This window comes from Tachysurus fulvidraco, chromosome 9, assembly GCF_022655615.1.
Source record: "Tachysurus fulvidraco isolate hzauxx_2018 chromosome 9, HZAU_PFXX_2.0, whole genome shotgun sequence".
Taxonomy (NCBI): domain Eukaryota; kingdom Metazoa; phylum Chordata; class Actinopteri; order Siluriformes; family Bagridae; genus Tachysurus; species Tachysurus fulvidraco.
The window spans coordinates 14609045-14619516 of record NC_062526.1 but is presented as its reverse complement, the minus strand read 5'-3'; the positions used below and the strand labels follow the sequence as shown (position 1 = coordinate 14619516).

Genomic DNA, 10472 nt, shown 5'->3' with positions numbered 1-10472 from the left:
TTGTGTATAGTCTTTTTCTGTCCTGCACTGTTTACACCAGGTTGCACAGTTGCACTTTATGTATCTAGGACTAACTTACTTAGTCCTTAGCTCTGTCTTTGTTTTATGTAGCTCCACGGTCCTGGAGAAACGTTGTCTCATTTCACTGTGTACTGCAACAGCTACAGTATATATGGTTGAAATGACAATAAAAGTTTCTTAACTTGACTTGACTTGGAGAGTTCCCCCTAACAATATCGGTGGAAAAGGAAATGATGAATTTCCTTACAATCATGTGGAGTACACATGTAAATTAGCAATTTAAAAATTTTGTTACAGTGTAGGCTTAGCGGTTAGCACGTTTGCCTTACACCTCCAGGGTTGGGGGTTCGATTCCCGCCTCCGCCTTGTGTGTGTGGAGTTTGCATGTTCTCCCCGTGCCTCGGGGGTTTCCTCCAGGTACTCCGGTTTCCTCCCCCGGTCCAAAGACATGCATGGTAGGTTGATTGGCATCTCTGCAAAATTGCCCGTAGTGTGTGAGTGTGTGAGTGAATGAGAGTGTGTGTGCCCTGTGATGGGTTGCCATTCCATCCAGGGTGTATCCTGCGTTGATGCCCAATGACACCTGAGATAGGCACAGGCTCCCTGTGACCCGAGGTAGTTCGGATAAGCGGTAGAAAATGAGAGTGAGTGAGTGTTACAGTGTGATTCACAGGAATAAAAAAACTATGACTGTATTTTTTAAAATATTTGCAATATTAATGCTTCTTTTCTCCAAATATTTGAAAATGCCACTAAAGGAATTAAAAAGTCCTTTGTTTTGACAGTACACATTGTTGCACAAATAAAGGAACATTAAGGTCCAACGTGACAATCCCTGTTTGGTCTGGAAAAACCTTTTGACTCAAAGCAAATCTTTTCAGGCAAGAACAGGAGTCTAAGCTCAGGATCAACCACACTTGACAGTTGAAGATTGGAAAAAGGATGGATTTTTTCCCTCTATTCTTCAACATCCTTTTTTTTGGTGAGTCAAGGTTTATCTAGCTTTACAGATTCAGATTGTTTTTGGATGGCAAAAAGTGAAAGTACTTTTGGCTTATCAAAGTTTTAAAGAGTCATTGTTTGAATTTCTTCCTGTCTCACTGAAACCCGGATGGCTAATTTCCTCAAGCACTCATCTCTGCCTATATGCATTTATTTAGCATTTCATTCCATTTTTAACTCTTCTGAGAAGGGACAAGGTTCCTTAATAACAGAAGTTTTGTGTCCTTGATGCAATACTTTTGAAGTTTGAACACAAAAGTGTAATACATAATAAAGTTGTATTACACAGTAACTGAACAGAGGAGATGAACAGCTCTGGGGGAATTATGATCAGATTACAGCCTCCTCTGCTGCATGTCTGATAAGTTATATATAGTAGATCAAGGCTGTTATCTTTTTAACTCATTGCATTCAGTCAAGATAAAGTAATCCTTGTTTGAGAATCTTTTTCCTTCTTTTATAACTACACTGTATATCCATTATATATCAGTTTTTTAAAACTAGTATTGTTTGGAAAGGAACAGTCATGATCTGCATATGCTGCTTAGTTGTCCAAGGAAAGCTAAAATTAACTTTCCACATTTTTGGACATGACTTGGCTTGGTAGATTCCTGATGGATTAACAAGATATAGAAGTTAAGACATGGTCAAGCAAAGTGCACACAAAAGATAAAATAATTTTTAAAGGTGATATTAACAGGGATAGACAATAGAGAAGTCAAATCTCTCAAATGTCAAATGTATGTGGTATGTATGTGTGTGTATGCATTTGTGTGTGTATGTATGTATGTATGTATGTATGTATGTATGTATGTATGTATGTATATGTGTGTGTGTGTGTGTGTGTGTGTGTGTGTGTGTGTGTGTGTGTGTGTGTGTGTGTGTGTGTATGTGTATGTATGCATGTATGTACAGTATGTATGTGTGTCTGTGTGTATGTATCAGAATCAGAATCAGCTTTATTGCCAGGCATGTTTTCACATGCGAGGAATATGTTTTAGTGCCAGAAGCTCCACAGCGTAACAGAATGACATATACAGTATAGACGGAATTGCAAGTACAAATTTACAGGTGTGAAATGTGCAGTTTAAATATACATATGAAATATACATACAGTATACAAATATAGACAATTTGTATGTACAAATTTGCAAGTGTGAGAAATGTGCAGTTGAAGTATACAATATATACAATTTGTACACATGTGCAATTGTGAAATGTGCAGTTGAAGTATGTATGTTTGTATGTTTGTATGTATGTATGTATGTATGTATGTATGTATGTATGTATGTATGTATGTATGTATGTATGTATGTGAGTGTATGTGTGTATGTGTGTATGTATGTATGTATGTATGTATGTATGTATGTATGTATGTATGTATGTATGTATGTATGTATGTATGCGTGTGTGTGTGTGTATGTATCAGAATGAGAATTAGCTTCATTGCCAGGCATGTTTTCACATGCAAGGATTTTTTTTAGTGCCAGAAGCTCCACAGTGTAAAAGAATAACATATACAGTATAAACGAAATTGCATGTACACATTTACATTGAAATGTGCAGTTTAATTATACATTTGAAAAATACATATACAAATATAGACAATTTGTATGTACACATGTGCAATTGTGAAATGTGCAGTTGAAGTATGTATGTTTGTATGTTTGTATGTATGTATGTATGTATGTATGTATGTATGTATGTATGTATGTATGTATGTATGTATGTATGTATGTATGTGTGTATGTATGTGTGGGTATATGTATGTATGTATGTATGTATGTATGTATGTATGTATGTATGTATGTATGTATGTATGTATGTATGTGTGTATGTATGTGTGGGTATATGTATGTATGTATGTATGTATGTATGTATGTATGTATGTATGTATGTATGTATGTATGTGTGGGTATATGTATGTATGTATGTATGTATGTATGTGAATATGTATGTATGTATGCATGTATGTATGTATGTATGTATGTATGTATGTATGTATGTATGTATATATGTATGTATGTATGTATGTACAGTATGTATGTGAATATGTATGTATGTATGCATGTATGTATGTATGTATGTATGTATGTATGTATATATGTATGTATGTATGTATGTATGTATGTATGTATGTATGTATGTATGTATGTATGTATGTACAGTATGTATGTGAATATGTATGTATGTATGCATGTATGTATGTATGTACAGTATGTATGTATGTATGTATGTATGTATGTATGTATGTATATATGAGCACCTTAAAAACCATAACAATTCCCTTGTTTGTCTGCACACACATGGAGAATGAAGCTGATTCTGATTCTGATTCAACACTGAACTTCCGACTTTCAGATCAGTAGCCTGTTCAGCCACAACAAAGCGTCACTCCAACACACCTAGTGACAAAAATGACATGTTACATGTTACTATGACCCATTAATCTAACAACTGATTCATCATCCTATCAGAAGCAACTTTTACAGTGGTAACGAAGCACCATTAACACATAGTTTATCGAAGCACCTGTTACAGGTTGCCATAGTAACAACGTTTATCTGTGGGCGCTGTTTGTGTATACAATTCAGTAGTGTTGATCATCCGAGATGAAGGAGAAGAATTTTATCACCGTAATGCATCTTTGAGTCATTGTAAGTGAGCAATATTTGACGCTTAAATGATGAGGATGAACGTGTTGCAAAATATAGTTTTTTTTAAAACCATTGCGCTCCATCTAGTGGTCGTGTTCTGGACTGCATTAATCTTTTCTTTTTTATTAATTTCTTTTTTTTTTTAAACATATTTTCAAAATGTGTGTAGGAATATTTAGGTTATGTAAAACGTTTATTTTTCAAAGTATTCATTAAATAAACATTATAAATTATTTATAAAGGGTGTGAATTCGAGTCCTTCGCATTCAATTGCATGGATATCTATGATTCAATTGCGAGCCAGAATTGTTTTTATCCAATCAGAAGTGTTGATGTTTAGACGTGCGTAAATCCTGGATTAGCCTATCCTCTAGCACGTTTTACAACGAAACGACGAATCGCGTTGGCGTTTAAAGCTACGTCAGATTTTCGGAAGTGGACAGCTGTGCTACAGAGACGTAGCCGAGGCTAAAACGAACAGAACGGTTTTCTAAACATTTTTCACCTTAATGGAAAGGTAAGAATGTCCTGCTACATAAAGACCGAGTTGGCGAATAAATTAGGACTTACGTTGCCTGCTGTTGTATTAAATAGTAGCTGTGAGTAAGAGATAAGTGCCGTAGTGTGTGGGTTTGAACACAAGTGTTTGTGCTTCAGTAGTGAATATAACAGTTAATGCCTTGGATTAAACGATGTAAATGTAGTAGGATGTATAGCTGGGTTACCTACACACTGGGAAGTAGTTAATTAGGTGTGTTATGGTGTGATTAGTAACTTATTATACATACAGTAGGATATTAAAGATCTTTATCGAATTGTAAACAAACTATCGCAGAATATGCAACTAAACAGTGTTCAGTATCATTCATTACATAAAGGTCTTGGAACTAACATGACTAAATTGGCAACACGCGTTATTGTTTACATGTAATGTTTAATTCTTTGCCATAAGCAAATAATTCAATTCAGTTCAAGTTTATTTGTATGGCGCTTTTTACAATTGACATTTTCTCAAAGCAGCTTTACAGAACATAAACATAGAACAAAAGGTTAATATAAAGATTAATAGAATACAAAGTTCAAGATTAATATTAGTTATATTTAAATGTGTTTGTATTTATCCCATATGAGCAAGTCTGAGGTGACTGTGGTGAGGAAAAACTCCCTCAGATGGTAAAGGAAGAAACCTTGAGAGAAACCAGACTCAAAGGGGAAACTCATCCTCATATGGGTGACACTGGAGGGTGTGATTATAAATATACAGTCTGACAAATGTTGTATTGATGCAAAAGATCACTTGGAGTTCACATCTCTATAGTATAGCAGAGTCTAACTGTAGCTGATAGATCTCTAGATGCCTCAGGATTCACCGAGTCGGCCTCGTCTCAGTGGAGGTCCAAAATCTTCATGGCACGGAAGACGATCAGATAACATAGCTGCTGTGCATAATATTTGCAAGTCTGATGTAATAGTGCACAATATTTTGGGATGTATTATGTGTACGCCTGACTAAAGAGAGAAGTTTTTAATCTACATTTAAACTGGGAAAGTGTGTCTGAGCCCCGAACACTATCAGGAATAAAACCGTGTGAAATGGCTTCATTAACAAGATGAGGCATCTATACTCGTGGATTTTTCTGTGCAATCAACTTTTATCCTTTCTGCTTCAGACTAGAGACATCTATGAAGTCTGAAAATGGTTTCTTTTCCTGTACAGCTGACTGCAGATAAATCATTTACATAGTGCATGTGAAACATGCCAAAAAGAGGACGTTTCAAAACCTACAGTAGATTAAATACTGCAAGGACACCTGACCAATCAAATCTTTATTTGATAGCTTGGCCATCATTTAATTATTTTTCCCCTAATAAATTGCAATATTTCACAAGAAATCTTGAATAATTTAGATTAAGATATACAAGATGTGACCAAAGAATTGTATGGATAGTCTTTGTATTCTGTAGCTTTAAAATTTCTTTGCATTGGAACTAAGAGTCTCTCAACTTTTCAAGCTCCATGAAGACATGGTTTGTCCCAGTTTGGAGTGAAAGAATTTGTGTTCTGCACAGAGCCTTGATTCTGACTTGTGTGATCACAAATCTCCACAGCCAAGCTCCAATATCTACTGGAAAGCCGTCTCAGAGGAGTAGAAGGTATTATAATAGACAGGGGAAAGGGATGTTCAGTTTAACAAGAATATTGTTCTGATGGTCAGGTGTCCATATAGTTTCAGCCAGATAATATATATCATTTGGTTCTACTTAAATACTTTGCTGGGTCTGTATCTGGACCACAGTTCAGCCAGTTGATGACCCCATAAGACTCATGCAAGTAAGAGTGTATATTTGCTCGAAGTAAATCAAATTTTCTAACAAAAAATAAATCTTTACAATCAGTATGTTTACATTGTAACAATGATTTCATTTGTGAGACAATTCATACACCAAGCCCCAATCCAGTACAGCCCCTTTTAACAGCCAAGCTGACAGAATGCATTGTATCTGTTGACGTCTAAACATGAAATGTATAGACGTGTTATGCTTTAATACAAATTATCTGTTGATGTGAAGATCTGTGGTATGTCTGCTAACATAAGATGTTTATACCATGAGTTCAGTAAAGCATTTCAGGGTCCTCTTGAACACAAGACTTGTATTAGATTGATGGATTTGAGTCAGGTGTTAAGAAAAGCTAACCATAAGATGCATTGGAAAACACTAGATCCTGCTTTTCTTCACAGAATGCTGGACTTGAGGCTCGGTAAAGCAGGACACCTAGACTGATGGCAGCTATAACTGTGTTGCGTCACGTCAGCGCTAGTCCTCTGCTATGGGGATGGGGGCCTGTACTCTTCGTCCTGTTGGGTTCAGTGTTGGTTCTGCTGCTGCCTCTGGTGGGTGTAGAGGAGAATTGCTGTACAAAATTGAGAGGCATCGCCCTCTTGCGCTGCCATCTATGGGGCGACACCCATCGTGCAGTGGGGCACTCGACCAGCCTCACTGTACCCTACACTGCACTTGAGCTCCTGCCTCAAAAGCCGAAGCCCAGTAAAGGTAGGGTGGATGAAAAAGAGTTTGGTTTTCCTTGTACATTTAATATAAATTACTTGATTAATTCAGATGTGTGTGATTTGTGTGTATGTGAGAAGAAAATACAGCCATGATTGTCGAGTCAATTAGATTACAAGTCATTATTACCAATTTATAGCACCATGACCTAGGCCCCTTACATTACCAATACCAGAGTAGTCTCTCCTTCTTTAAAGTAATCACCCAAATTTCTGTTTACAGATTCACAGTTGGAATCAAAGGCAGCTCTTCTTCTGGCCCTGGAGATGAAGAAACAAGGGAAAAGGGAGAAGGCGCACAAACTTCTTGTTCACTCGCTCAACATGAACCCAGGTTTTGTGGATGCCTTGACCGAGCTAGGTACCCTCCTAGAGGAGGAGAAGGACGTGGTCCAAGCTGAGCACCTGTACAGGAAAGCGCTTGCCATTTCACCCTGTCACCAGAGGGCACTGGTGAGCCGTGATCGGACGCTCCCTCTAGTGGAGGAAATTGACCAGCGTCACTTTGGCATTATCGATGCCAAAGTGCAACGTCTCATCTCCATTCCAAAAGGCAATTCTGCTCTTCGCAGGGTTATGGAGGAGACATATTACCACCATATCTACCATACTGTGGCCATCGAGGGCAACACACTGACTCTGTCTGAGATCCGCCACATCATTGAGACCCACTACGCTGTGCCAGGGAGGAGCCTCCATGAGCAGAACGAAGCTGTTGGTGTCGATGCCGCCATGAAGTACATCAACAACACACTACTTTCACGCACTGATGCCATCACCATCAACGATATCCTGGAGATCCACCGGCGAGTGCTGGGATACACAGATCCAGTGGAAGGGGGGCGATTCAGGGTCAGCCAAGTGTTTGTAGGCCACCACATACCACCTCATCCGAGCGAGGTGGAGCGGCACATGGAGGAGCTAATACATTGGCTTAATTCAGATGAAGCGCTGCACCTTCACCCAGTGGAATTTGCTGCTCTGGCGCACTATAAAATTGTCTATATACACCCATTCTTGGATGGGAATGGAAGGACCTCAAGGCTTCTGATGAACTTGGTGCTGATGCAGGCAAATTACCCACCAATCACCATCCGGAAAGAGCAAAGGGCCGAGTATTACGCCGCCTTGGACACAGCTAACGAGGGTGACGTTCGCCCGTTCATCCGTTTTATTGCCAAGTGTACAGAGATCACTCTGGACACACTGCTCATAGCTACCACTGAAAATGCAGTGGGTTTGCCTGATGATAGCAATCACGCTCGTCCTGACTGCAAACAGACTATATCGGTGCATAACTAATGTGATCTGCAACTCAATCATGTCATAATTACCACTGGTCACTTTTGGACCTTCTGTCTTCTTGATAGTCATCATTATTACATTGCTTTAGCAAAACTGGCATCTGCAATTAATGGAGATCAAACAAATCACACACTTGATTCCTCTGAGTAGAGAAACTATTTAATCAGTCAGCTGTGTTAGTGTTCAATTCATCTCCAATCAAATCACCATTCTGAGCCAGGATCATGCTGCCATTTTAGAATTCCATGATAATTTCATGTTGGAGACCGTCAAATGTTGCATAATTTGTTACAATAGTATGAAATTTGCTTGTAGTTTAGTTTGCATTTTATGATTTTGTTTGCTCTTTTATTTTGTTTGTTTTTTCTATAAGAGAATTCCTTTGATCTTGGGAGCAAATCATATATCGATTATATACAACTGGTCTGATTGTAGAACTCCGATTTATTGCTTCTCTCACATTGTCTGTTTTCCCCATTTTGTCATTTCATGTTAGTTTGATATTCATAGTGGCTACATTTTATTGATTTTTATTTTATGATCGTGGACCATTAGATTGGGAATGCATAAAAATCATTTAATGTCTGTGTTCTTTTGATGGAGTTGTCTTTTTTTGGCTAGGGCTAGCAATCGTTTAAGCTAACAAACATTTTAAGAGTTAGCTACACAGCAGTGTCTACCAGATCTTGTATGTTATTCCCTTTGTTTTATTGTTTAATTTTAAAAAAATAGTTTTAAATTCTTAACTAATTCTGCTAAATTCAAGTGTGAGGTCATTATTTTAGCAATCACCATCTTTTTTTTTTTTTTTTATTTGCTACTACAGAATCAAAGTTCATGAGCAACTATAGCTTGTGCATTGAGTGCAATTTCAACATAAAGACCTGACAGACTGCAGTGTTTTCTGGTGCTGGGTTTTTGCTTTGGTTTGTGCTTTGGTTTGCTCATAAGGTTACGTTTAGTTCTATAGACCATATTAATAACCACATTACCACTTTGTGCCTCATGTTGAAGGTTTGTATCAAGAAGCACTTTATATTTCTGAGCTGATGTTATTACTTATTTATTTTGCTGACTTGTGAAGTTATTTTCTGTGTGTGAAAAAAACTAATTAAATTATTGAGATCAGCACTTTGTCTTCTCTCTCTTTTTTTAATTAAATAAACATGGTTTCATCAAAAGTATTTGTAGTAAGTGTTTTTTTTTTGCAGGAAGGAGTCTCCAGTGTCAGTGCTGTTTGGAAAGTCTATAGGTGATAAACTTTCTACATTATAACTTTTCCTGTTTTTTTAGCCTTGCAATAGAAAAATTCTTTATCAGCAGAGTTTCATTTCCTACATGTAACAGAAAAATAACCAAGCATTGTTTTAATGACCACATATGATTTAATTGTTCTTAAACAATTGAGGAAACAATAAGGGAGAATAATTCTAAAGAAATTTTACGGAGAAATTGTGGCAAAAATACAGGGATACAATTTTTAAAAATACAGAAGATGTATCAGGTGAATATATTTGACCAAAAGAAATGGGGGGGGGGGGGGTGTTATATGAAGGGGTGTTAAAAGAGCAATATTTTTAGGATACAGACAAGTTGAACAAGACATTGCGACAACATGGTTCCTTTCTCATTACTATTTAGGCCACTGTGGTGATCAGAAGCAAATATTTAGAGCTACTGTTCCTTCAGGTCAAAATATACAAACGCTGTACAAAACCGTTACGCCTTCCCGGGTGAAGGAGGCGAATGCTCAATAAACACTGTAAAAAGGGACCGGGTTACAATGATGACTGGTGGTGGATGGAGGGGTTTCTAAAAATAATATACATCACACAATAAATATTCACTTAAAGGTTTGAGCCTTCCATTTTCATTGACAAAATTACTTCTACTAAACGGATTGGCGTATTTACAGTATGGCCAAGGGGATGGGGTATTATTTAGGCAAACTCATACGGAAGGTTCTAGCAATGAACAGCTGCATAGATTCTTAATCACTTAAAACGTTCGGTTCCACAAAGACTGGGAACGATCTAAGGCAATGTCACAGCCAGACGGAAGGAAATCCAGACGTGAGGTCGAACCCCACGACGACTTGAACTCGAGAGTGGATCAGGTTCTGGATTTGTGCAGTCTGGCAATGTGACAGAGATGCTAGCCTCACTTAAACACTAGCCGTATTTCTCAATACTGTGCCGATAAGGTAAGGCAAAACTAACGTGTCAGCCATCTGGAGCTATAATCCTAAAACCAGACCTCGACTTCCAGGATATGACAAACTCTAAGGTTTGTGGGGTGAAAACACTAGGAGCCTGATGGAACACAACACTATCAGATAAGAATTCCAGAGAGGAAAAAAAAGTGGATATAAAACAGCTGAAGAGATCCTACTAAATACTTACTTTATTATCTAGTTAAT

At 37.6% G+C, this 10472-nt stretch overlaps 1 protein-coding gene across 2 annotated transcripts; it reads left to right on the top strand.

Moving 5' to 3' along the window:
* Positions 1–3569: 3569 nt before the first annotated feature.
* Positions 3570–9181, top strand: ficd (FIC domain protein adenylyltransferase). Of its 2 annotated transcripts, none has more exons than XM_027142063.2 (3): positions 3570–3680; positions 6422–6734; positions 6972–9181. In XM_027142063.2, the coding sequence occupies exons 2-3, from the start codon at positions 6464–6466 to the stop codon at positions 8048–8050; spliced, it is 1350 nt and encodes a 449-aa protein (XP_026997864.1). In that variant the 5' UTR covers positions 3570–3680; positions 6422–6463; the 3' UTR covers positions 8051–9181. The 2 variants fall into 2 exon arrangements, with proteins under 2 accessions (XP_026997864.1, XP_026997855.1); XM_027142054.2 differs by lacking the exon at positions 3570–3680 and adding an exon at positions 4041–4197.
* Positions 9182–10472: the final 1291 nt, after the last annotated feature.

Bases quoted from the DNA above. Each gene is read 5' to 3' on its own strand.
- ficd (XM_027142063.2), top strand. From the start codon at position 6,464: ATGGCAGCTATAACTGTGTTGCGTCACGTCAGCGCTAGTCCTCTGCTA. The intron at 6,735-6,971 runs GTAGGGTGGATG...TTCTGTTTACAG, and splicing joins AAAGCCGAAGCCCAGTAAAG to ATTCACAGTTGGAATCAAAG.